The sequence below is a fragment of the Amblyraja radiata genome, chromosome 1 (genome assembly GCF_010909765.2).
Source record: "Amblyraja radiata isolate CabotCenter1 chromosome 1, sAmbRad1.1.pri, whole genome shotgun sequence".
NCBI lineage: Eukaryota > Metazoa > Chordata > Chondrichthyes > Rajiformes > Rajidae > Amblyraja > Amblyraja radiata.
The window spans coordinates 187056684-187084574 of NC_045956.1; the positions used below are offsets into that span (position 1 = coordinate 187056684).

Sequence of the window (27891 nt, forward strand, 5' to 3'; positions counted from 1 at the left end):
CAGGTCGACCCTGGAGACAGCAGGGAGTCAGAGGATCCATCTCACCGGCATTCACCAGGTCTCCCACAGGGAATGGCTGGTGATCCACCAGCTGGAAATAACTTTGTAAACTTACAACCACAACAATGTGTTTCTCGGACAAATGTAAGTGAGGCAACACTTGTAGAAAAATTAAATTCTCCAATACAACAAGTAACATGGATGAGGGACAGGGACCAGAGCTTCCCGAGTCTGGACCAAAAGGGTGACATTGCGAGGGAAAGTGAGATTCACGTCGATGATCATCATCCTGAAATAGAACAAGCCAAGGACTTGATGTCCAAACCACAAAGAGAGGTCGACCCTGGAGACAGCAGGGAGTCAGAGGATCCATCTCACTGGCATTCACCAGGTCTGCCACAGGGAATGATTGATGTTCCACCAGCTGGAAATAACCAGGATGAAAATCGGAGACCACTACAACTTATGAAGGATTTGGGTTTACAGGATCATTATCCTCACAAACTGTCACTGACGTCCATGCGGGAGGTATCCTGGGATAAACTGGATGACAACAAACCAACTCGACCAGACGTTCTTCCTTGGCGATTTCTCCAAATGATCCTCTCAGCTAATTCACTGGCGAGGAATCCTGAATGGCCCCCTGCTCAATCTTCAAAAGACAACAAAGATGACGTAGAAGATTTCATCCATTTCTTTCAAGCACAAAGGCCAGGAGATTCTGGGATTAACCCTCTGGATATCATTGCTGCCATTTTCCTCTGTGCCGACCACTCTCTCCAGCAGGAACTGATGCTGAAGATGTCTCTGTGCCAACTTGCATTACCCTTTCTGCTGCCGGAAGGGCACAGTTACCCCAGGGACAAGGTGAGGGGACCCATGGAAGGGCCTGGTGCCACCCTTCTCCTCTGGGCCATGAGGCCCATTGTTAAAATGTGGTGCCCACAATCTCCCACAGGGAGCAGCCCCGATATGGTGACGCCTATCATGACAGCAACCGTGCCAACTGTCTCCTTCCTCAGACTCGGAAGATGCACGGTGTCCAAATCCAAACTCCTCAATCTCACCTTGAGCCAGACCCAGCTGCAGCAGAACATCTTCCTGCACTCTGGGATGGAATGTGGGAATGTGCCCCGTAGGATATCGGATGGGTTGGCTGAGATCAGCTGGTATCTACCTTCTGGGAAGAGCAACACGGACATTTTCCCGGAGGCTGCTGCATTCATCAACCTTCGAGGTGACGCTGAAACTTACCAGGGACACACTCGGTTTCTGGCAAAAGTCTCTACTGCTCTCTTTATTTTCATTGACGTTATCGGTGAGAAGGAAAGAGAATTCCTCACCTCTCTCGCACAGTCACCGACAAAACTCTTTCTGATAGTGAACACTAACATCAGTCAGCAACACATCACCCCTGAGCAGGTAAAGAAACTGTTCAAAGATCTGAAGATACAACCTCAACAATGCATTGTTCGGACAAATGTAAACAAAGCCGAACTTGTGGAAGGACTTCATTCTCAGATAAAACAAGTGATTCTAATGAGTGACAGGGAACAGAGCTTCCCGAGTCTGGAGCAAACGGGTGACGTTGCGAGGGAAAATGGGATTCCGGAAGATGAACTTCATCATGAAATAGAACAAGCCAAGAACATGATGTCCAAACCGCAGAGAAAGGTCGACCCTGGAGACAGCAGGGAATCAGAGGATCCATCTCACCGACATTCACCAGGTCTCCCACAGGGAATGGCTGGTGATCCACCAGCTGGAAATAACTTTGTAAACTTACAACCACAACAATGTGTTTCTCGGACAAATGTAAGTGAGGCAACACTTGTAGAAAAATTAAATTCTCCAATACAACAAGTAACATGGATGAGGGACAGGGACCAGAGCTTCCCGAGTCTGGACCAAAAGGGTGACATTGCGAGGGAAAGTGAGATTCACGTCGATGATCATCATCCTGAAATAGAACAAGCCAAGGACTTGATGTCCAAACCACAGAGAGTGGCCGACCCTGGAGACAGCAGGGAGTCAGAGGATCCATCTCACTGGCATTCACCAGGTCTGCCACAGGGAATGATTGGTGTTCCACCAGCTGGAAATAACCAGGATGAAAATCGGGGACCATTACAACTTATGAAGGATTTGGGTTTACAGGATCATTATCCTCACAAACTGTCACTGACGTCCATGCGGGAGGTATCCTGGGATAAACTGGACGACAGCAAACCAACTCAACCAGAAGTTCTTCCTTGGCGATTTCTCCAAATGATCCTCTCAGCTAATTCACTGGCGAGGAATCCTGAATGGCCGCCTGCTCAGTCTTCAAAAGACAACAAAGCTGACGTAGAAGATTTCATCCATTTCCTTCAAGCACAAAGGCCACGGGATTCTGGGATTAACCCTCTGGATATCATTGCTGCCATTTTCCTCTGTGCCGACCACTCTCTCCAGCAGGAACTGATGCTGAAGATGTCTCTGTGCCAACTTGCATTACCCTTTCTGCTGCCGGAAGGGCACAGTTACCCCAGGGACAAGGTGAGGGGACCCATGGAAGGACCTGGTGCCACCCTTCTCCTCTGGGCCTTGAGGCCCATTGTTAAAATGTGGTGCCCACAATCTCCCACAGGGAGCAGCCGCGTTGTGGAGATGCCCATCATGACAGCAACCGTGCCAACTGTCTCCTTCCTCAGACTCGGAAGGTGCACGGTGTCCAAATCCAAACTCCTCAATCTCACCTTGAGCCAGACCCAGCTGCAGCAGAACATCTTCCTGCACTCCGGGATGGAATGTGGGAATGTGCCCCGTAGGATATCGGATGGGTTGGCTGAGATCAGCTGGTATCTACCTTCTGGGAAGAGCAACACGGACATTTTCCCGGAGGCTGCTGCATTCATCAACCTCCGAGGTGACGCTGAAACTTACCAGGGACACACCCGGTTTCTGGCAAAAGTCTCTGCTGCTCTCTTTATTTTCATTGACGTTATCGGCGAGAAGGAAAGAGAATTCCTCACCTCTCTTGCACAGTCACCGGCAAAACTCTTTCTGATAGTGAACACTTACATCAGTCAGCAACACATCACCCCTGAACAGGTAAAGAAACTGTTCAAAGTTCTGAAGATACAACCTCAACAATGTATTGTTCGGACAAATGTAAACAAAGCCGAACTTGTGGAAGGACTTCATTCTCAGATAAAACAAGTGATTCAAATGAGTGACAGGGAACAGAGCTTCCCGAGTCTGGAGCAAACCGGTGACGTTGCGAGGGAAAATGGGATTCCGGAAGATGAACTTCATCATGAAATAGAACAAGCCAAGAACATGATGTCCAAACCGCAGAGAAAGGTCGACCCTGGAGACAGCAGGGAATCAGAGGATCCATCTCACCGGCATTCACCAGGTCTCCCACAGGGAATGGCTGGTGATCCACCAGCTGGAAATAACTTTGTAAACTTACAACCACAACAATGTGTTTCTCGGACAAATGTAAGTGTGGCAACACTTGTAGAAAAATTAAATTCTCCGATACAACAAGTGTCATGGATGAGGGGCAGGGACCAGAACTTCCCGAGTCTGGACCAAAAGGGTGACATTGCGAGGGAAAGTGAGATTCACATCGATGATCATCATCCTGAAATACAACGGGCCAAGGACCTGACGTCCAAACCACAGAGAGTGGCCGACCATGGAGACAGCAGGGAGTCAGAGGATCCATCTCACCGACATTCAACAGGTCTGCCACAGGGAATGATTGATGTTCCACCAGCTGGAAGTAACCAGGATGAAAATCGGAATCCCCTAGAACTTATGAAGGATTTGGGTTTACTGGATCATTATCCTCACAAACTGTCACTGATGTCAATGCGGGAGGTATGCTGGGGTAAACTGGATGACAGCAAACCAACTCGACCAGAAAATCTTCCTTGGCGATTTCTCCAAATGATCCTCTCAGCTAATTCACTGGCGAGGAATCCTGAATGGCCGCCTGCTCAGTCTTCAAAAGACAACAAAGATGACGTAGAAGATTTCATCCATTTCTTTCAAGCACAAAGGCGACGGGATTCTGGGATTAACCCTCTGGATATCATTGCTGCCATTTTCCTCTGTGCCGACCACTCTCTCCAGCAGGAACTGATGCTGAAGATGTCTCTGTGCCAACTTGCATTACCCTTTCTGCTGCCGGAAGGGCACAGTTACCCCAGGGACAAGGTGAGGGGACCCATGGAAGGACCTGGTGCCACCCTTCTCCTCTGGGCCTTGAGGCCCATTGTTAAAATGTGGTGCCCACAATCTCCCACAGGGAGCAGCCGCGTTGTGGAGATGCCCATCATGACAGCAACCGTGCCAACTGTCTCCTTCCTCAGACTCGGAAGGTGCACGGTGTCCAAATCCAAACTCCTCAATCTCACCTTGAGCCAGACCCAGCTGCAGCAGAACATCTTCCTGCACTCCGGGATGGAATGTGGGAATGTGCCCCGTAGGATATCGGATGGGTTGGCTGAGATCAGCTGGTATCTACCTTCTGGGAAGAGCAACACGGACATTTTCCCGGAGGCTGCTGCATTCATCAACCTCCGAGGTGACGCTGAAACTTACCAGGGACACACCCGGTTTCTGGCAAAAGTCTCTGCTGCTCTCTTTATTTTCATTGACGTTATCGGCGAGAAGGAAAGAGAATTCCTCACCTCTCTCGCACAGTCACCGGCAAAACTCTTTCTGATAGTGAACACTTACATCAGTCAGCAACACATCACCCCTGAACAGGTAAAGAAACTGTTCAAAGTTCTGAAGATACAACCTCAACAATGTATTGTTCGGACAAATGTAAACAAAGCCGAACTTGTGGAAGGACTTCATTCTCAGATAAAACAAGTGATTCTAATGAGTGACAGGGAACAGAGCTTCCCGAGTCTGGAGCAAACCGGTGACGTTGCGAGGGAAAATGGGATTCCGGAAGATGAACTTCATCATGAAATAGAACAAGCCAAGAACATGATGTCCAAACCGCAGAGAAAGGTCGACCCTGGAGACAGCAGGGAATCAGAGGATCCATCTCACCGGCATTCACCAGGTCTCCCACAGGGAATGGCTGGTGATCCACCAGCTGGAAATAACTTTGTAAACTTACAACCACAACAATGTGTTTCTCGGACAAATGTAAGTGTGGCAACACTTGTAGAAAAATTAAATTCTCCGATACAACAAGTGTCATGGATGAGGGGCAGGGACCAGAACTTCCCGAGTCTGGACCAAAAGGGTGACATTGCGAGGGAAAGTGAGATTCACATCGATGATCATCATCCTGAAATAGAACAAGCCAAGGACTTGATGTCCAAACCACAGAGAGTGGCCGACCCTGGAGACAGCAGGGAGTCAGAGGATCCATCTCACTGGCATTCACCAGGTATTCCACAGGGAATGATTGATGTTCCACCAGCTGGAAATAACCAGGATGAAAATCGGACACCACTACAACTTATGAAGGATTTGGGTTTACAGGATCATTATCCTCACAAACTGTCACTGACGTCCATGCGGGAGGTATCCTGGGATAAACTGGACGATAGCAAACCAACTCGACCAGAAGATCTTACTTGGCGATTTCTCCAAAAGATCCTCTCAGCTAATTCACTGGCGAGGAATCCTGAATGGCCCCCTGATCAATCTTCAAAAGACAACGAAGAAGATATAGAAGATTTCAGCTATTTCTTTCAAGCACAAGGGCCAGGAGATTCTCGGATTAATCCTCTGGATATCATTGCTGCCATTTTCCTCTGTGCCAACTACTCTCTCCAGCAGGAACTGATGCTGAAGATGTCTCTATGCCAACTTGCATTACCCTTTCTGCTGCCAGAAGGGCACAGTCGCTCCAGGGACAAGGTGAGGGGACCCATGGAAGGACCTGGTGCCACCCTTCTCCTCTGGGCCATGAGGCCCATTGTTAAAATGTGGTGCCCACATCCTCCCACAGGGAGCAGCCGCGTTGTGGAGAAGCCCATCGTGACAGCAACCGTGCCAACTGTCTCCTTCCTCAGACTCGGAAGATGCACGGTGTCCAAATCCAAACTCCTCAATCTCACCTTGAGCCAGACCCAGCAGCAGCAGAACATCTTCCTGCACTCCGGGATGAAATGTGGGAATGTGCCCCGTGAGATATCGGGTGGGATGGCTGAGATCAGCTGGTATCTACCTTCTGGGAAGAACATCACAAACATTTTCCCGGAGGCTGCTGCATTCATCAACCTCCGAGGTGATGCTGAAACTTACCAGGGACACACTCGGTTTCTGGCAAAAGTCTCTGCTGCTCTCTTTATTTTCATTGACGTTATCGGTGAGAAGGAAAGAGAATTCCTCACCTCACTCGCACAGTCACCGGCAAAACTCTTTCTGATAGTGAACACTCACATCAGTGAGCAACACATCAGCCCTGAGCAGGTAAAGAAACTGTTTGTAGATCTGAAGTTGAAACCTCAACAATGCATTGTTCGGACAAACGTAAACGAGGCCGAACTTATGGAAAAACTTCGTTCTCAGGTTAATCAAGTGATTCTAATGAGTGACAGGGACCAGATCTTCCTGAGTCTGGAACAAATGGGTGACATTGCGAGAGAAAGTGGGATTCAGGTCGATGAACATCAGCCTGAAATACAACGGGCCAAGGACCTGACCAATATACTGGGCAGTCTTGACCCTGCAGACATCATTCGGTATAAAAAGAGAGTGCTGCCCTTTCATGGAGAGCCCTGGCAAGGACTGTCTAAAGTTGAGAAAGAGAAGTCTCGGATGAAACTCCGTGGGAACAGAACCACAGAGAAGTATAACCACGAACTGGACCAAGACAAGAAAAGAATCCGGGAAGCTCAGCTCAGACAGAGCCTGTCGGGAGAGATGCAGATGTTCATTGACCACCTCACGTGTCCTGGTGGGGATGACAGGGCCATTTACTTGCAGTGGCTGAAGCTGATGCTGGACAGTAAATCAAGGGAAATCATGGCAGGATTGCGCAGGGATTACAAAAAACTGAGCAAACACTCAAAGCAGAAGGTCAAGGAGCTGAAGGACATGGATCAGAAGATGACTGATAGTTCCCTGGGACTTGAGCACTTCATGAGGGAACTGGGCCAGGTTTATGAATTCTCAGTGACACAACACAACATCAAGCAACAAACACAGATCCACCCACATGTGCTTCAGTTACCGGGTGTTGCTGCTGAGCTGTTGCTGGATGGGTTCCCACTGGAGCTCATTGATGGAGACGTCTCCAACATTCCTGTTTCATGGATCACTGCTGTACTGGAAGCAGTGGCCGAGAAGGTGGGACGTGCTTCCCGAGTGTTTGTGCTGACAGTGATTGGAGTTCAGAGCACAGGCAAGTCCACGCTCCTCAATACAATGTTCTGTTTGCGGTTTGCTGTGAGCAGCGGCCGATGTACTCGAGGGGCCTACATGCAGCTGATGAAGGTCACAGGGAGCCTCGCGGAGGAGCTGGGCTGTGACTTCATCCTGGTCATTGACACGGAGGGGCTGAGAGCTCCAGAACTTGCAACACTAACAGACAGCTACGAACACGACAATGAGCTGGCAACATTCGTGGTGGGATTAAGCAACATAACATTGGTAAACATAGGCATGGAAAACATCGCAGAGATGAAAGATATTTTACAGATTGTTATTCATTCCTTACTCCGCATGAAACTGACGGGGAAAAGACCAAAGTGTATATTTATCCACCAGAATGTTGGAGATGTGAGTGCACATGATCAGAATCTGAGAGGCCGTCAGAAACTGCTGGAACAGTTGGATAAGATGACAGAGGCTGCAGCAAAACTGGAGAAGGTGGAGGGAGTTACGTTCCGTGATGTGATGGACTATGATGCTGACAAGGACAACTGGTACATCCCTGGTCTGTGGCAAGGTACACCCCCAATGGCTGCCGTCAACACTGGCTACAGTGAACACGTCTTCCAACTGAAGAAGAGTCTCATTCAATGTTTACTCAAAGGGAAACTAGAACAAGGAGCTTTCACAATCCCAGACTTTACCAAATGGATGACTGGCCTTTGGGAGCAGGTGAAACATGAGAATTTCATTTTCAGCTTCCAGAACAGTCTGTTCGCAGAGGCTTACAACCAGCTTTCTGTGAAGTACAAGGACTGGGAGTGGGAGCTCCGCAAATTCACGCACGCCTGGGGAAACAAGGCTGAAAACACAGTAAACAATGCCAGTGGTGACCTCAACCTACTGCTCCAAACACTGGAATGTGAGATCAGGATGGAGATTAACAAAAGGGAGGGTGAGACTCTGGATAAACTAAAAGCTCTGTTTGAAAGTGGGGCTGATAACGTGCAGCTGATGGAGAAATACAGGGAGGAATTCAAGCTCAGTATCTCCAGTTTATGCAGACGGCTTCAGGACGATTCAATGCAGAGATGTAAGGATGCCGTGAACAGACGTGTGGGACTGCAGGGAGTGGATGCTAGTTGGAATAAATTTCACCAGAAGATCGAACAACAGGTCAAGGAGCTTTTATTAAAGTGTAAAGGGGCAAATCAGGAGTTGGGTGACGAGGAACTGCAAACTGCCTTTGGAAAGATGTGGCAAGACACACTGTCACAGCTGGACTATCAGCCCTGTAGAGAAAGAAACGTTGAACTGGAGATTGAAAATCTTCTCAGAGAGAACACAGCAACTCACGGGAGGGTGATTAATGAAATGCTAGATAGAAAACCTCTCTGTAAACAGGGAACTCAGTGCTTTCAAATTGAAGGGAAACACATCAACACGACATGGAAGAGACGTGTTAAAACCACAATTGGGATATCCTCGCACCAATCAGATGTTAATCGGGCAGCAATGATAACACAGTCCCTAGAGGATCAATGCCATCAATGGATCAGTGACATCACAAAAATGTACATGGATTATGACAATAAATATTGCATTGATCTTTTGAATTTTATACAGGAGAAAATTAACAATATTTCACACCCAAACTTCACAATGAGTGAGGAATTCAGGGCTGAGTTTAAACTTCGCCTGTGTGGTTTCGCTGTACCAAGATTCCAAGAGATGCAGACGAGGTTCATCCAGAAACACGACCCGCGGCAAAGACTGGAAAACATGAAGGGTCAATACTTTGATCTCTTCATTGATATTTACACAGAGCAGGATGCGAACCAGAGACAAGCAGAACGGTTTGCACAATCTTGTTTCTTGCCAGCTCTCAGAGACGCCACCCTCAAGGATCTCAGTGTGAAAATCGTGGATGATATGAAACAAAATGACCCTGAGAGCAAGTACAGTCTCCGCAACAACTTCACTGTGGCCCTCCTGGTGCACTTGAAACAAAGGGATACATTTGATGACTATCACCGGTATATCACTGACCTTGAGAATTTGGCCAAAGACTGGCTCCATCAGCAGGTTATTGAACACTGCAAGACACAACGTGATGGAGAGAGCACGTTTACCCGTCTGGCTAAAGGAATCCTCACACAGATCACTGGGAAAGCTAAAGAGATTGTTGAGGATGCAGTGATGCAGAACTTTGCTGGAAATGTTCAGAGCTTCCTGGACATGTTTGTTGAAAAGTTAAAGACCAGGATCTCAATGCCCAAAGATGAAATGAAACTCGTTATGTTTCACAGTGACGGTGATGGCAAGAAATGGGCAGAAGCAGTTCTGCCATCTATTGAAGAGGTGGAGCAGAAACTCCTCAGTGAGGTAACAGGCTGGGATGTCCAAGCAAAGATTGAAGAATTATCCATTAAACCCAGGGATGAGCTGTTCAAAGGGTTATTCAATTGTACCAAGAAATGTCCTTTCTGTGGGGTTTTCTGTGATTCAGAGACCCCGGTACATTCACAGCACTCTTGTAAGCAGCACAGACCTGAAGGACTCAATGGCTATCACTTCGTAGGAAGTGAACTTCTTTCAATTGACGTCTGCACAGCTTCAGTTGCAGGTCATGGAACATTTAAAAATGACGACACAAATTGGGAATTGAAACCCTTCAAGGATTATCAAACTGTCAATGATTACTACAAATCCTGGATCATCCAGCAGGAAATTTCTGCACAGGCAGCATCCTATTGGAAGAAGGTTTTCTACAATTTCAATGATCTGTTTGCTGAAGAATATGAAGTAAAAACTGCAGAGATCGATGAAGCCTGGGACATTGACTGGGATGAAGTGAGGGAAGATCTGAATAAGACGTATAACACAAACATTCAGTCTTGGTGAGGTGCCTTTACATGACATCACTCAGTTTGAGGTAGAAATGGACAAACTACGTCAATATAAAGGAAATGGCAGAGAAAATCACACAACATTAAAATTCAAATCTGATTATGAATCATAAAACAATTAGCAGAGCAGAGAATTTCAACCAATTGCTTATTAAAATTGCTTTTGCAGAAGTAACCAAAAAGGTTGAGGGCAAAGCTGTAGACTTTGTCTGTATGGACTTCAGCAAATCTTTGATAAAATTCCGCATGGTGGCTGCTCCAGAAGGTTAGATCGCATGGATCCAGGGAAAGCCAGCTGACTGGACAGAGAATTGGCTTCATGGAAGGAACCAGAGGTGGTGGTGTAAGGTTGTATTCTGGACTAGAGGTCTGTGAATAGCGATGTGCCCCAGAGATCCTTGCTGTTTGTGCTTTATAAGAACATTGAACAGGAAAATACAGGAACGGGCCCTTCATTCCACAATGTTTGTGCCAAACAGGGAACCTAGCTACACTGATTTCATCTGCCTCCATAATCCTCCATTCCCTGCAAATCCTTGTGCCTATTTAACAGCTTCTTAAACATCACTATCGTATCTGCCTCCACCAGCACACCTGGCAATACGTTCCAGCTACTCACCACCCTCTGTGTAAAAATAACTTGCCCCACATCTCTATTATATTTCCCCCCGTTGCCTTGTAGCTACGCCCTCTGGGGTTGGACATTTCCACCCCGGGAATATAATTGTGATTGTCTACCCTATCTATGCCTTTCATAATTTTATATACTTCCCTTCAACCTCCAACATTGCAGAGAAAACAATTGTATATTAATGATTTGGATAAGGGGATTGAAGGCTTTGTGGCCAAATTTGCAGATGATGCCAAGATAAGTGGAGCCCAGCAGTGTAGAGGAAGCAAGGACTCTGGAGAAAGACTTGGACATGTTGGGAGAGTGGGCAGAGAAGTGGCAGATGGAATATAATGTAGCAAAGTGCAGAGTCGTGTATTTTGGTAATAAGAATAAAGGATAAGATTATTTTCTAAATGAAGAGAGAATCCAGAAATCGGACGTGGAAAGGGACTTGGGAGTGCTGGTGCAGAATTCACACAGTTATTTTATACTAATGAAGGCAAATTCAATGTTAGCATTGATATCAAGAGTACTGGAATACAAAAACAGAGCTGTAATGCTGAGTCTCTATAAGGCACTGGTCAGGCTGCATTTGGAAAATGTGAGCAAATTTTGCCCCATATCTGAGGAAGGGTGTGCTGGCTCTGGAGAGAGTCAGAGGAGGTTTACAAGATTGATCTCAGGAATGAGTGGGTTAGCATATGATGAGCGTTTGACAGCACTGGGCCTCCCCTCGCTGGAGTTTTGAACATTGAGGGTGGGGGACATTGGAACTTACAGAATTGTGAAAGGCAGAAATAGAGTGGATGTGGAAAGGATGTTTCCACTGGCGGGAGAGTCTAGGACCAGTCATAGCCTCAGAATTAAAGCGAGCTATTTTAGAAAAGTGAAGAGGAACCTCTTCAGTCAGAGGGTAGTTAATCTGTGGAACATTTCCACAGAGGGCTGTGGAGGCTGTCAGTGAATATTTTCAAGGCAGAGGTGGACACATTTTTGATTAAAACGGGTGCCAAGGGTTATGGGGAGAAGGCAGGAAAATGGGATTAAGAGGCAGCCATGATTGAATGGCAGAGTAGACTCGATGGGCAGAATGGCCTAATTCTATTCCTGTAACTTGTGAACTGATGAATCCAAGTATATCCAACCTCTCCCTGTAGTTGAAACCCTCTAATCCAGGCAGCATTCTGGTAAACCTTCTCTGCACCCTCTCCAAAGCCTCCACATCTTTTCTGTAACGGGGTGACAGAACTGCAGGCAATACCCCAAATGTCCAACTGCCTGACTTCCTGACTCTTATATTCAATACCCCTAGCAATGAAGGGAAACATACCGTATGTATTCTTTACCGCCCTATCTACTTGTGCTGCCACCTTCAGTGAACTATGTCCTTGGACTCCAAGATAACCATATAACATATAACCATATAACAATTACAGCACGGAAACAGGCCATCTCGGCCCTACAAGTCCGTGCCGAACAACTTTTTTCCCTTAGTCCCACCTGCCTGCACTCATACCATAACCCTCCATTCCCTTCTCATCCATATGCCTATCCAATTTATTTTTAAATGATACCAACGAACCTGCCACCACAACTTCCACTGGAAGCTCATTCCACACCGCTACCACTCTCTGAGTAAAGAAGTTCCCCCTCATGTTACCCCTAAACTTCTGTCCCTTAATTCTGAAGTCATGTCCTCTTGTTTGAATCTTCCCTATCCTCAAAGGGAAAAATCACATCAGCTCTGTCTATCCCTCTCATCATTTTAAAGACCTCTATCAAGTCCCCCCTTAACCTTCTGCGCTCCAGAGAATAAAGACCTAACTTATTCAACCTATCTCTGTAACTTAGTTGTTGAAACCCAGGCAACATTCTAGTAAATCTCCTCTGTACTCTCTCTATTTTGTTGACATCCTTCCTATAATTGGGCGACCAAAATTGTACACCATACTCCAGATTTGGTCTCACCAATGCCTTGTACAATTTTAACATTACATCCCAGCTTCTATACTCAATGCTCTGATTTATAAAGGCTAGCATACCAAAAGCTTTCTTTACCACCCTATCTATATGAGATTCCACCTTCAAGGAACTATGCACGGTTATTCCCAGATCCCTCTGTTCAACTGTATTCTTCAATTCCCTACCATTTATCATGTACGTCCTATTTATCAAGATCCGCCTGCACATTGATGCTGTTGAAGAATCTTGCCATTAACTGTATACTTTCCTTACATTCAACCTCTCAAAGTGCAACACCTCACACATGCTCGGGTTAAACCTCATCTGCCATTTCTCTGCCCATTTCTGTAGCTGATCTATATCCCATTGCATCTTCTGACAGCCTTCCTTGCTGTCTGCAACTCCTCCAAATTTGGTATCATCAGCAAACTTACTCACAAACCACCCGCATTTACCTCTAGGTCATTTTAGTTTAGTTTAGAGATGCAGCACGGAAACAGGCCCTTTGGCCCACTGGGTCCCAACGACCAGTGATCCCCACACATTAACACGACCCTACACACACTGCGGACAATTTTACAGTTATACCAACCCAAATAACGTGTACGTCTTTGGAATGTGGGAGGAAACTTAAGATCTTGGAGAAAACCCATGCCAGTCACAGGGAGAACGTACAAACTCCGTACAGACTAGCTCCCGTAGTCAGGATCTAACCCAGGTCTCTGGGGCTGTAAGGCAGTAGCTCTACCACTACACCACCAAGCCGCCATTATTTATATGGATCACAATCAGCAGAGGTTCCAGCACAGATCCCTATGGAACTCCACTTGTCACAGACCTCATGTCGGAATATCTACCTTCCACCACAACGCTCTGAATTCTCTGAATAGGCCAGTTCTGAATCCATATGACCAAGTCACTGTGAATACCGTCACATCTGAATCTTCTGGATCAGCCTACCATGAGGAACTAATCCAAAGCCTTTCTAAAATCCATGTATACAACATCCACTGCCCTGCCTTCATCAATCTCCTTCGTCACCACCTCAAAAAACTCATTAGTAAGACACGTCCTGAGGAACACCAGGTGGCACAAATGATGGCTGCCTCGCCAATGGTCTGTCTCATCTATTTCCTTCTTTGTTGTTTTTAGTTTGTTGTAAAATGTATTTTTTAGTTTATCTTTAGTTTTGTATTATGTGCGGGGGGGTTGGGAGAATGTTTTTCATCTCTCCTCAACGGACATGCGAATATTTCCAAGTCGTTTCTCCATGTACACACTGCGACCTACCGTAATGGAGCTGGCCGCCTCTTGCTGGAGACCGTCTTTGGGAGTTCCAACCGCGGAAGCCTGCGGACTTAACATCGCGGTGCTTGTGATCCCTGTCAGGAATTAACCTTTGGAAGCTCCAACTGCCGGAGCCTGTGGACTTTAACATCGTGAGCTCACGCTCCGTAGTTAGGGACCGACTTATAGGCCTTTCTCACGGGGCGACTTGACGCAAGAGTTAACCAGAGTTTAACATCGTGGGAACCTCGTGCGATAACAGTTCGGCTTCGTGGACCACCGTGGACCACCGTGGCGCTAACGGCAGGTAATCGTGTAACTTGGTGACTCGGGAGAAAATTCAAGCAAGCTTGAATTTCTCCAAGAGTGACTTGTACACTTGTGGTTGAACATTGAAACATTATATGAACGCAGTGGCCAGTGCGGTATCCGTGTGATATCCGTAATAACTCTTGCGGTTACCGTGGGAACTCCTGCGAACGGTAAACCCGGAAGCTGGACAGAGGGGACAGAAGGTGAGTAATCTGGAATGAACATGCTGTTAGGCTGGGATCATTCTCTGCGAGATGATCTTAGTGCGGGAGACAAGTGTAGGAGAGGTGTACTGACTGTGTGGGCAGAACTTTGGATGTGATTGCCCACCATTCTCAAAAGCCGCTGTGTCTCCCTGTCCCTCCAACTCCAGAGGAATCCGCGCCCCCTCATCCGCAACCCGGGTTCCTCTGGAGTTGGAGCGGGGCTGGGCTAGTTGCTGCTGGCTGTGAGTCTCTGGGATCTCCGTGCTTGCAGTCGGTGTCCCGTTGGTCCTAACGTCTCCGGCCACCCCCCTGGACTGGAGCTGAGACTGTGAACTGTACCGCCCTTGCCCCCTCCCTCTGCAACTGCAAACAACCCCACAGCTCCCAGTCTCAACTCCTGTACAGGGGGGTGGCCGGAGACGTCACAGCCCGAGCTGCGCCCCCTCATCCGCAACCCCAAGAACAAGACGTACCTTGCACACCATCAGCTTCTGTCCCTACGGGGAGCGTGTTCCTCTGGAGTTGGAATGGGGCTGCGCTGCTGCTGGCTGTGGGTCTCTGGGATCTCCGTGCTTGCAGTGGGCCTGGGGGTCGGTGTCCCGTTGGTCCTGACGTCTCCGGTGACAGGCACTGACCTGCTGGCATCGCCGACTTGAAGACAGTGCAAAGCCCCCGCGCCGGTGCAATGGGCGGGGAGCTGAAGAGGGGAGGGAAGGGGTCACACACATGGCCGGGAAGCAGAGGGGTGTAGGTGGGGTGAAACTGAAGGGAGCGACAATCTGCTGCTGCCTGCCCGCTGAGTTAAAAAGTTCCCACGCAAGACTCACGATACACTGTGTATCGTGACCGTGGGAACTTTTTAACTCAGCGGGCAGGCAGCAGCAGATTGTCAATTATTAACCCTCCCGCGCAATTACCTTCTCTTTTATGAATGGGGATTCACAATGTTCATTCAAGATTTAACGGGAAAGCTCGGGAGACGGACAAGTCACTCGCACAAATAACAGAAATGCCGAGTACCCGTGGGAACTCTTTATCTACCCCCCGTTATATCGTGTGATATCGTGCTAGACCACGACCACTTCACTCTGGTTACATCTTGCATCAAGTCGCCCCGTGAGAAAGCGCTTTTAGAGAGCTCCAAGACGCAGGAGCTTCGACTGCCCTAACGTGAGAGCTTCGATCACCGGCTGCGGGACCTTCAATCGCCCCGACTCTGGATGGTTCGACTCCCCCACCGCGGGAGAAAAAGAGAAAAGAAGATAAGACTTTATTGCCTTCCATCACAGTGGGGAATGTGGAGGAGCCGCTGTGGTGGATGTTTATGCCAAATTTTATGTAGTTGTGTGTCTTGTTGCTTTTTATTGGTATGACTATGGCAAATCAAATTCCTCGTATGTTGCAAAACATACGTGGCTCATAAATTACGAATATGACTATGATTACAAAGCCATGTTGATTATCTCTAATTAGCCCATTCTCTTCAAAATGAAAATAAATCCTATCTCAATTAATTTTCTCCAATAGTTTGCCCGAGACTCACAGGCCTAGAATTCCCTGAGTTCTCTCTACTACCTTTCTTAAACTCCCACCCTTTCATCCCAACTCTCCTCATCCTTACCCCAACCCACCCCTTTCCTCCCCCTCACATACCCTCACTGCCCCTCCCCTCCTCACTCTCCCTCCCTCACTCCCTCCCCTCATTCCCTCCCCTCATGCTCTCCCTCACTCCTTCAAAACAGTAGTGCACAGTGTCATTCAATGGAGCTTGGAAAGAAATGATATTTTAATTAGTTCAATAGTGCTTTATTTGTCACGTATACAACTGCACAATAAAATTCATTTTGCATTATTACATGTGGTCATCCTGTGAGCTTGATATACTGGAGCAGTTCCCTCAAACCAATGTCCCTGAACCTCGCCTCCCTTCCCCCTCCACTCACCTACCCCCTCCCCCCCATCCCTCTTCTCCTCTCTATCTCCCTCATCCCCTCTCCTCCCCTCACCATCCTTGTGGCCTGGGGACACCTGCAGCCGACCTTGAAGGCACTGGAGGCATTACCGTGGTTCACCCTCCTACCAGCCCTCGCTCTCCAGCTCCCTCCCGGTTACTCTGTCTACCGAGCCGTGGTGCGAGGTCCCACCGACGGCGAGACTCGGGCGCGTTCCCGGTCCCGCTGAAGACGGTGGTGGGAGAACTGAGCATGTTTGTCGGGAACGTCCCAGCCGCTGCTTATTTAATTTGGCCCCAGCTAAGAAATGTATTTTATTTTATACACACTTAAAATAATAAATATTGCTTGGGATAAATTCACACGTTCATAATTAGTTTGATTCTTGTCGTACGACATGCCAATCAGCCCATCATGTTCATGTGGACCAGTGGGGACCCATCTCATTAATTCCACCATTAGCCTTCTATCACATAGCTTGATGTGCAAAGGCACTTCAAGTGCAGCTTCTTTATAATAATACTATATTAATCCTCATTTCTGCCCTATGTGTGCGCTCCTATATCAATGAGACCAAGCATAGACTTGGTGATCATTTCACTGAACACATACTTAGTCGAACTTGGCCTATCACAGATTATGGGGTGAAGGCAGGAGAATGAGGTTGGAACAGAGATAGATCAGCCATGATTGAATGGTGGAGTAGACTTGATGGTCCGAATGGCTTATGACCTATGTGCTCTCCCGGTTGCCAAACATTTTAATTCCCAGTCCCACACTGACCCATTTCTGTCCTGGGCCTCCTCCACTGTCACAGTGAGGCCACATACAAATGGAAGGAACAGCACCTCATATTTCGCCTGGGCAGCTTCCAATCCAGCTGTATGAATATTCATTTCTGCACTTTCAAGTAACTCCCGCATTCCCCCCACCCCCCCCCCCCCCCATACTCCTCCCCTCATCATCCTATCTAGATCTAAATGGCGTCAAGTTGGGAAAAGGGGAAGTACAACGGGATCTGGGGGTCCTTGTACATCAGTCTATGAAAGTAAGCATGCAGGTACAGCAGGCAGTGAAGAAAGCGAATGGCATGTTGGCCTTTATACCAAGAGGAATCGAATATAGGAGCAAAGAGGTCCTTCTGCAGTTGTACAGAGCCCTAGTGAGAACACACCTGGAGTATTGTGTGCAGTTTTGGTCCCCTAATTTGAGGAAGAATATTCTTGCTATTGAGGGAGTGCAGCATAGGTTTACAAGGTTAATTCCCGGGATGGCGGGGCTGTCATATGCTGAGAGATTGGAGCAGCTGGGCTTGTACATTCTGGAGTTTAGAAGGATGAGAGGGCATCTCATTGAAACATATAAGACTGTTAAGGGTTTGGACACGCTCGAGGCAGGAAACATGTTCCCGATGTTGGGGGAGTCCAGGACCAGGGGCCACAATTTAAGAATAAGGAGTAAGCCATTTAGAACGGAGACGAGGAAACACTTTTTCTCACAGAGAGGTGAGTCTGTGGAATTCTCTGCCTCAGAGGATGGTGGAGGCAGGTTCTCTGGATGCTTTCAAGAGAGAGATAGATAGGGCTCTTAAAAATAGCGCAGTCAGGGGATATGGGGAGAAGGCAGGAACGGGGTACTGATTGGGGATGATCAGCCATGATCACATTGAATGGCGGTGCTGGCTCGAAGGGCCGAATGGCCTACTCATGCACCTATTGTCTATCCCACTAGTTCCACTTTTTGCTTCCCATGTAACCTTGTCATTAACACGTCTTCTCCGGCCATCAATGGGCCATTATGGACTCCACCCTCCCTGAGGTCATCTGTTGCATCCCTGTTTACTCTGAAGAATGGTTCTGACCCGAAATGTCATCTATTCCTTTTCTCCAGAGATGCTGCCTGACTCGGATGGAATAGGAATAGTTTATTGTCCCATGTGACTAGGTACAGTGAGATTGTTTCCTTGCATACACAATGTATACAAATAGCAGCCACCCACGTCGCTGATAAAGTTACAAATCCGGCTCCCCCTTTTGTTGCCCTCTCCAACAGTTCCCCCAAGCCGGGTCCCCTTGTCATTTGTCCCCCCCCCCCCAATTGTCCATTGTCCTCCCCCCCCACCCTCACGCCAAGTCCTCCATTGTTCTTCCACTCCCCATTCACAGTGGTCCTCCTCACTTCCTCACTCTCATCGACCGTCGACCTTCGAGGCATCACCGCCGCCACGAGACTTCACCTCCGCTGAGGCCCTATCATTGCGAGGCCTCACCGCTGGCACCACCCCACTTCACGCCTCCGTGGTGCCAATCCGGACCCCAGCCGCGGGTTTCTACCCCAAGGTCCCGGCCGGGCCCCGACCCGGGCTTCTACGCGGCGATCTGGGAGGCATTGAGAACCTGGCGCCCCGATAAAGGATTCCGGCCGTGTTCCCAGTCTACAGCTGCAGCCCGTCAGGAAGCCTTCTGGCCGCATGTATAGAAATGATATGTGGGTCATTCCGATGTGTTATTCCAGCATTATGTGTCTACAGTATATACCAACATCTGCAGGTCCTTCCTTCATACATCTGCAATGCTGGTTAACATTGTGAATTATCTCCATCAGATATGAGGTTATTGCAAAGTGTAGCGGCAGATTTTCATATATTTTCAGGAAATTAACTCCCTAGTCACTATTTGAATGAGCAGGGATAAGAGGAATATCTTCGATACGCATGCGATCTGTCTCACAGAGACCTTCAGAGCTTCTTCACCGATAAGTTCAAAAACACAGTCCTTTGATTAATAAATGCTTTATTGTTGATAGAAAACAGTAAGATACATCTAAATTTCTTCTGACTCATTACTACAATCTTCATCGAACTTCAGCTATTACTTTAAACATAAGAAAACTCCTTGTGTCTCTGTAACACTGGCATGATCTGGCATGATCTCTTATATGGCTCGCCTGGTCCAAGGGTTAACCTTTTCCCTGGCTCGCTCCAAACTACACTAAAAACGAAACTTCTGCGCAAGCATTTAAGCTCCAAACATGCCCTAAAACACGTCATAAATCCCACCCACAATATAACGGGCAGTCTAAACTTTAAAGGCACATGCCATCATCAATGACATGCAAAACAGGCCAAATGGCCACTACACAAAGGTATCAAGAAGCGTGGTTATAATTGTATAGAACAGGTAAGGTCACCTTGTTTAAGAAAGGGTATAGGATTATTGGAAATTGTTTAAATGAAATGACAAAGTGAATTCCTAGAATAAGATACGAATCACAAAATGAATCAGATTGTTCTATGAAATAATCCGTACTGTTCTATGAAAGGCTCAGGAAGTTCAATATTGTTCTATATAATCCTCAACCTTCTGAGCTTAAACCTACATCCTCCAGATCATGATTCCTCTATCCTGGGTAAAAGACGGCATTCACCCTGTCTATTTCCCTCATAATTTTGACACCTATACAATATCACAATCTAATTATGAGGATGTTGCCAGGATCTGAGCTATAGGGAGAGGTTATAATAGTGCTCCCGGCTGGCGCGGAGTCGATTAAGGCCAGACTCGGCCGGTGGCTCCCGTGATTAAGAACGAGCCCGGCGGTCGAGTGAGGAGGGACATCGGTGAGAGTGGAGGGGTGTCGGAGAGCCGTCGCTTGTATGAATGCCTGCGGTTGGCCGGTCGGTCGAGGATGGGCCACAGCAGCCCCGGCGGTCGGTGAGTGCCAGAGGTCAGTCAAGGACGGGCCGCATCAGCCCCGTTAGCCATCGAGAACAGAGCAGGACCCAACATTGGGGGCTGCCGAGAACAAAGAGGATCCTGGCGTGGGGGGTGGGGGTAGGAGCCGAAAGAACAAAGAGGGACCCGACATGGGGAGCCACAGAGAACATAGAGAAGCGTGAGTTTCCAGCTGTATGGCTCCATAAGGCCTCAGCCTCCTACAAGTCAAGGAATAAAGTCCTAGCCTGCCCAATCTATTCTTATAAATCTGGCCCTTGTGTCCCAGAGTCACACAGCTTGGAAACTGACACTTTGGCCCAGCTTGGCCACACCGGCCAACATGTTCCTGCTACATTCTTCCCACCAGCCAACATTTTGCCCATATCCCTCCAAACGTCCTCTCCGTGTACCTGTCTAAATGCTTCTTAAATGTTGGGATAATCCCTGCCTCAACTACATCCTCTGGCAGCTCGTTACATACACCCACAACCCTATGTATGAAAAATTGACCCCTCTCATTCCTATTAAATCTTTTCACCTTTAAACTGATGTCCTCTTGTCAAGAATTATTCTGGGCAAGAATGTGCATCTACCCGATCTATTCCTCTCATGACTTTGTATACCGATGTAAGATCACCCCTCATCCTCCTGCGCTCCAAGAAATAGAGTCCATGCCTACTCAATCTCACCCTATAGCTCAGACTCTCAAGTCTGGCAACATCCTCGTAAATCCTCTCTGTACCTTTTCCAGCTTGACCTCCTTTCCTATAATCATGTACCCAGAACTAAACACAATATGCTAAATGTGGCCTCACCAACCTCTTATATAACTGCAGCTCAACGCTGACAAGACTAAGGAGTTAATGGTGGACTTTAGGAGGAGAGGAACACCTTGCCCCCTGTCTCCATCAATGGTGTGGATATGCAGTTTACCAGGGAGCACAAATATCTTGGAGTGTACCTGGACAGTAAACTGGACTGGCCCAGGAACGCTGAGGCCCTGTACAAGAAGGGACAGAGCTGGCTGTACATTTTGAGAAGGCTCCGCTCCTTCAATGTCTGCAGTGAGATGTTGCAGATGTTCTATCAATCGGTGGTTGCCAGTGCCATCTTCTTCGATGCCGTGTGCTGGGGCAACAGGGCGAAGGCTGCGGATACCAATAGGATCAACAAACTCATCAGGAAGGCTGGCTCCATCCTGGAGGTGGAGTTGGATTCATGGGTGGTGGTCTTGGAGGGGAGGATGCTCCTCAAACTGTGGAGCATCCTGGACAAACACAGAACGCCACAGGGGATCCTTCTTCCCTGTGGCTATCAAACTGCAAAACTCCTCGCCCTTTTGTCGTGGGGTAGACTGAGACCGAGACTGACTCTCCCCCTTCCCCAATCTTTGCACATCCCCAATCCTTTCCACTTGTCACTTTAATTTCATGTTTCATGTATTTTATGTTTTTATGACTGTTGGCAGATTGATTTTCCTCCTTGGATAAATAAAGTTCTATCATATCGTTACTGCAACATGACTTCCTAACTTCTGTACTCAATACTTTTTGACCACCCGATCTACCTGCGATTCCACCCTCACACTTCCCAGAGGCCTGTCATTCACTGTGTCGGTCCTGTCCATGTTAGACCCCCAAATGCAACACCTCACATTTCTCTGTATTAAATTCCATCAACCATTCCTCCACCACCTGGCCAATCAATCAAGATCCTGTTGCAATATTTGACAACCAACTTCACTACCTGCAAAACCACCTACTTTTGTATCATCAGCAAACTAGCTAATCTTGCCAGGTATGTTCTCAAATCTTTGATATAGATGACAAAAAGTAACGGGCCCAGCCCCCAAACCTTGAGGCACACCACCATTCACAGTCCTCCAGTCCGAGAAGCAGCCTTCCATCTTCTATGAAGCCAATTTTCTACCCATACAGCTATCTCTTCTTGGATCCTATGTGATCTAACTTTCCAGAGCAGCCCACCATGTGGAACCTTGTCAAATGCTTTGCTGAAGTCCATATATCCAACATCTACAGCTCATCAAACTTTTTGGTCACCTCTTCAAAAAACTCAAGCAGATGGTACAAAACCAGGCTGACTATCCCTAACCAGCCCTTGTCCATCCAAATACATGTATATCCCATCCCTCAGAATACCCTCTAGTAACTTTCCAACTACAGCCCACAAGATCACTGGCTTCCCAGCATTTCCCCTGCAGCAAATCTTCAATAGAGACACAACCCTCCAGTCTTTCTGCACCTCTCCTATATTTAAAGACAACTCGTAAAAATTTAAACCAGGGCTCCCGCAATTTCCTCTCTAGTTTCCCACAATGTTCTCAGATCTATCTGATCTGGCCCTGGAGATGTGTCTACCTTCATACACCATAGTACCATCACCAGCTCTTAGACCATAACACTGACTGCTCACAAGGCACTTCCATTTACTGCTCCAAGTTCCTCCATCCTCCTGTTTTTCTCATTGAGTAATTCTCATTGAGGACCTTGCCCACCTCCTGTGGCTCCACACAGAGTTGACTGCTTTGATTACTGAGGTGTCCCACCCTCTCTCTCTGGTCATCCTTTTTCCACTTGCCTGCATTTGATCCATGATCATATTGAATGGCGGTGCAGGCTCAAAGGGCCGAATGGCCTACGCCTGCACCTATTTTCTATGTTTCTATGATCCATAACCCTCCAAATCTGTCCTATCCATGTACCTGTTTAACTATTTCTTAAACGATGGGATAGTTTCTGCCTCAACTACCTCCTCTGGAAGCTTGTTCCATACATCCACCACTCTTTGTGTCAAAAAGTTACTCCTCAGATTCCTATTAAATCATTTCCCCTTCACCATAAACCTATATCCTCTGGGCCTCGATTCTGGTCAACTTGAGCAGTTTAGTAAGACACAAACTGCCGCATACAAACTCACGCTGACTGTCCGCAATTAACCCATTTTCTTCCAATTTTCAATAGATTCAGGATCAGTTCCTGTGGATTGCAGGGTAAATGTTATCCCGCTTTTTAAGAAAGGCTTTTTAAGAAAGAGAAAACAGGGAATTATAGACCAGTTAGCCTGACATCGGTGCTGGGGAAAATGCTGGAGTCAATTATAAAAACTGTAATAGCGGCACATTTGGATAGCAGTAACAGGATCGGTCCGAGTCAGCTTGGATTTACAAAGGAGAAATCATGCTTGACTAATCTTCTGGAATTTTTTGAGGATGTAACTAGGAAAATGGACAAGGGTGAGCCAGTGGATTTAGTGTACCGGGACTTTCAGAAAGCATTTGATAAGGTCCCACATAGGAGATATGTGGGCAAAATTGGGCACATGGTATTGGGGGTAGAGTGCTGACATGGATAGAAAATTGGTTGGCAGACAGGAAACAAAGAGTAGGGATTAATGGGTCCCTTTCGGAATGGCAGGCAGTGACTAGTGGGGTACTGCAAGGCTCGGTGCTGGGACCACAGCTATTTACAATATTAATCAATGATTTAGATGAAGGGATTCAAAGTAACATTAGCAAATTTGCAGATGACAAAGCTGGGTGGCAGTGTGAACTGTGAGGAGAATGCTATGAAAATGCAAGGTGACTTGGACAGGTTGGGTGAGTGGGCAGAGGCAGTTTAATGTGGATTAATGTGAAGTTATCCACTTTGTTAGCAAAAACAGGAAGGCAGATTACTACCTAAATGGTGTCAAGTTAGGAAAAGAAGAAGTACAACGGGATCTGGGGGTCCTTGTTCTCCAGTCAATGAAAGTACAGCAGGCAGCAGGCAGTGAATTACATGTTGACCTTTATAACAAGAGGAGTTGAGTATAGGAGTAAAGAGGACCTTCTGCAGTTGTATAGGGCCCTAGTGAGACCACACCTGGGATACTGTGTGCAGTTTTGCTCCCCTAATTTGAGGAAGGACATTCTTGCTATTGAGGGAGTGCAGCGTAGGTTTACAAGGTTAATTCCCGGGATGGCGGGACTGTTATATGCAGCGAGAATAGAGCAGCTGGGCTTTTATACTCTGGAGTTTAGTAAGATGAGAGGGGATCTTATTGAAACATATAAGATTAATAAGGGTTTGGACATGGTAGAGGCAGGAAACATGTTCCTGATGTTGGGGGGGGGGGGGGGTCCAGAACTAGGGGTCAAGCCTTGTCGAAAGCCTTCTGAAAGTCCAGATATAACACATCCACTGGTTCTCCCCTATCCACTCTACTAGTTACATCCTCGAAAAATTCTATAAGATTCGTCAGACATGATTTAACTTTCGTAAATCCATGCTGACTTTTTCCAATGATTTCACCACTTTCCAAATGTGCTGCTATCCCATCTTTAATAACTGACTCTAGCAGTTTCCCCACTACCGATGTTAGACTAACTGGTCTGTAATTCCCTGTTTTCTCTCTCCCTCCCTTTTTAAAAAGTGGAGTTACATTAGCTACCCTCCAATCCTCAGGAACTACTCCAGAATCTAAAGAGTTTTGATAAATTATCACTAATACATCCACTATTTCTGGAGCTACTTCCTTAAGTACTCTGGGATGCAGCCTATCTGGCCCTGGGGATTTATCGGCCTTTAATCCATTCAATTTACCTAACACCACTTCCCGGCTAACCTGGATTTCACTCAGTTCCTCCATCTCATATGACCCGCGGTCCCCTGCCATTTCCGGCAGATTATTTATGTCTTCCTTGGTGAAGACGGAACCAAAGTAGTTATTCAATTGGACCGCCATGTCCTTGTTCCCCATGATCAATTCACTTGTTTCTGATTGCAAGGGACCTACATTTGTTTTTACTAATCTCTTTATCTTCACATATCTATAAAAACTTTTGCAGTCAGTTTTTATGTTCCCTGCCAGTTTTCTTTCATAATCTATTTTCCCTTTCCTAATTAAGCCCTTTGTCCTCCTCTGCTGGTCTCTGAATTTCTCCCAGTCCTCTGGTAGGCTGTTTTTTTCTGGCTAATTTGTATGCTTCATCTTTTGCTTTGATACTATCCCTGATTTCCCTTGTTATCCACGGATGCACTACCTTCCCTGATTTATTCTTTTGCCAAACTAGGATGAACAATTGTTGTAGTTCATCCATGCAGTCTTTAAATGCCTTCCATTGCATATCCACCGTCAACCCTTTAAGAATTAATTGCCAGTCTATCTTGGCCAATTCACGTCTCATACCCTCAAAGTTACCTTTCTTTAAGTTCAGAACCATTGTTTCTGAATTAACAATGTCACTCTCCATCCTAATGAAGAACTCAACCATATTATGGTCGCTCTTGCCCAAGGGGCCACGCACAACAAGACTGCTAACTAACCCTTCCTCATTACTCAATACCCAGTCTAGAATAGCCTGCTCTCTCGTTGTTTCCTCTACATGTTGGTTTAGAAAACTATCCCGCATACATCCCAAGAAAAAGGTAAAACAGTCACCCATTATAACTGTTTTACCTTTGTTGCATGCATTTCTAATTTCCTGTTTGATGCCATCCCCAACTTCACTACTACTGTTAGATGGCCTGTACACAACACCCACTAGCGTTTTCTGCCCCTTAGTGTTTCTTAGTGTTATGATTTTAAAAATCCACTCCTCTGTAAATTTGGTCAATTATTTACCGATATTTTCACTGAAATTGTTCACCAAACTGACTGTTTTTTCCAAATATTGCCGCTGGCCAGTTGCTGACGTCACAATGCCTTTGCTGCTTCCGACCAGCTGCGCAGACTTTCAATGCGCAGCTAGTTACGCTCCAAACTCCCCGCTCCCTTCCTCCTTTCCCCCCCCCTCCCCCTCTTTCTCCCACCTCTTTCACTCGACAACTCCCCCCCCTACTCGGGCCCTGAAGCCTGAGTCCTTCAGCCTGCAGCCGGGAACCTCCCCGCCCCCTCCCTCCCGCTGCTAACCACACGCGCTGCCTGTCGCGTCGCTCGCAAGGCCTTTGAAAAAAGACAGGCTGTCTTCTTGCAGCGAGGGAGCGAGTGATTAATGCATTCAAGAACCAGCCCTCACCTCTGACAACCCCTCAAACTCTCCCTCTCCCCTCACTCTCTGCCCCCCTCATGCCCCCTCTCCCGCTCCTCCCCCTTGCTCTCCCCCACAGCCCCCTTCTCTCCCCCTCTCTCTCCACGCCAACCCCCTCCCCCTCTCCCTCCCCACTACCCCTCTCCCCATCCCTCCCCTACCCCTCTTACCCTCCATCCCCTCCATCCCCTCTTCCCCCTCTCTCCCTCTCCCCTACCCCTCTCCCCCTCCCTCCCCGCTCTTCCCCCCCCCTCCCCCCTTTCTCCCCACTCACCCCCCTCCCCATCTCTCAATTCTCCCCTCCCTCCCACCTCCTCCTCTCTCCGCCCTCCAACCCTCTCTCTCTCTCCCCTCCTCTCTCTCCCCTCTCTGCCCCTTCCCCCCCTCTGCCCCTCTCCAACCCCCTCCCCTCTCCCCTCCCTCTTCTCCCCCCACTCCCATCTCCCCCACTCCCCACTCTCACCTCCCTCCCCTCTCTCCCTCTTTCCCCTCTCTCCCCCTCCTCTTTGTCCCCCACTTCCCTCACCCACTCCCCTCCCCCCTGTGTGTGCGGGGGCTGGTAATGTGTGTGTGACGTCGCAGCGCCCCCCCCCCCCCTGCAACTGCGCATTGAGGGGACAAGAAACCAACGGCCCCCCCTTGGTCTAGTTATATTATAAAACTCTGATCTTGGATGTTTACTTGTAGGGATGCTTGCTTGAACTTTTTCTTTGATTCACATCTCTTCGAAAACCAGACGTCGAAACGAGGAAATATTTACATATATCAGTAGCGATTCATCTTATGATTTTAGAAATCCACTCCTCTGTAAATTTGGTCAATTATTTCCCGATATTTTCACTAAAATTGTTCACCAAACTGGCTGGGTTTTTTCAAATATCGCCGCTGGCCAGTTGCTGACTTCACAATGACTTTGTTGCTCGCAACCAGCTGCCCAGGCTTTCAATGCGCAACCAGTTATGCTCCCCACTCCGCGCTCCTTTCCTCCTCTCCCCCCTTCCACCTCCTCTTCCCCACACCTCTTTCCCAACGGCCCCCCCCCCCCCTTATTCAGGCCCTGAAGCCTGAATCCTGCAGTCGGGAGCCTCCCCCGACCCCTCCCTCCCGCTGCTAACCACACACACTGCCGGTCGCTTTGCTCACAAGGCCTTTGGAAAAAAAACACGCTGTCTTCTTGCAGTGAGGGAGCGAGTGATTATTGCGTTCAAGAACCAGCCCTCACGTCTGATGACGCGCCCCCTCAACACCTCAAACTCTCCACCCCTCTCCTCTCCGCCCACTCCCTCTCTGCCCTGGCGAGTAAGCGTAACCAGCTTGACAAGTAAGGTAGTATGCTTGGAGAAGTAAGGGGTGGGAGGGAGCCAGATTAGGGAAGTAAGGGATGGGAAGAAGCCAATTTGGGATGGGTGGTAGTCAACTTGGGGGGGAAAGGATGGGGGCAGCCACCTTGGGGAGTAAGGGATGGGAGGTAGCCAGCTTGTGTGAGTAGGGGGAGGAGGGAAACCAGCTTTGGGGAATAAGCGGAGGAAGGTATCCGGCTTGTGGAAGTAAGGGGAATGGGAGGCAGC

At 47.7% G+C, this 27891-nt stretch overlaps 1 protein-coding gene across 1 annotated transcript; it reads left to right on the forward strand.

Moving 5' to 3' along the window:
• Positions 1-27648, forward strand: LOC116988164. Its single transcript, XM_033044756.1, has 4 exons — positions 1-10238; positions 18745-19051; positions 20165-20292; positions 27504-27648. Exons 1-4 carry the CDS (start codon positions 73-75, stop codon positions 27646-27648), a joined length of 10746 nt encoding a protein of 3581 aa, XP_032900647.1. The 5' UTR covers positions 1-72.
• The last annotated feature ends 243 nt before the right edge of the window (positions 27649-27891 follow it).

What these genes read in the sequence shown, in the direction of transcription:
- LOC116988164 (XM_033044756.1), top strand. Translation starts at nt 73, where the DNA reads ATGGCTGGTGATCCACCAGCTGGAAATAACTTTGTAAACTTACAACCA. An exon ending in AACACAAACATTCAGTCTTG is followed by an intron (nt 10,239 to 18,744) that starts GTGAGGTGCCTT and finishes CCCCATTCACAG; the next exon opens with TGGTCCTCCTCACTTCCTCA. An exon ending in AGGAAGCCTTCTGGCCGCAT is followed by an intron (nt 19,052 to 20,164) that starts GTATAGAAATGA and finishes CCCGTGATTAAG; the next exon opens with AACGAGCCCGGCGGTCGAGT.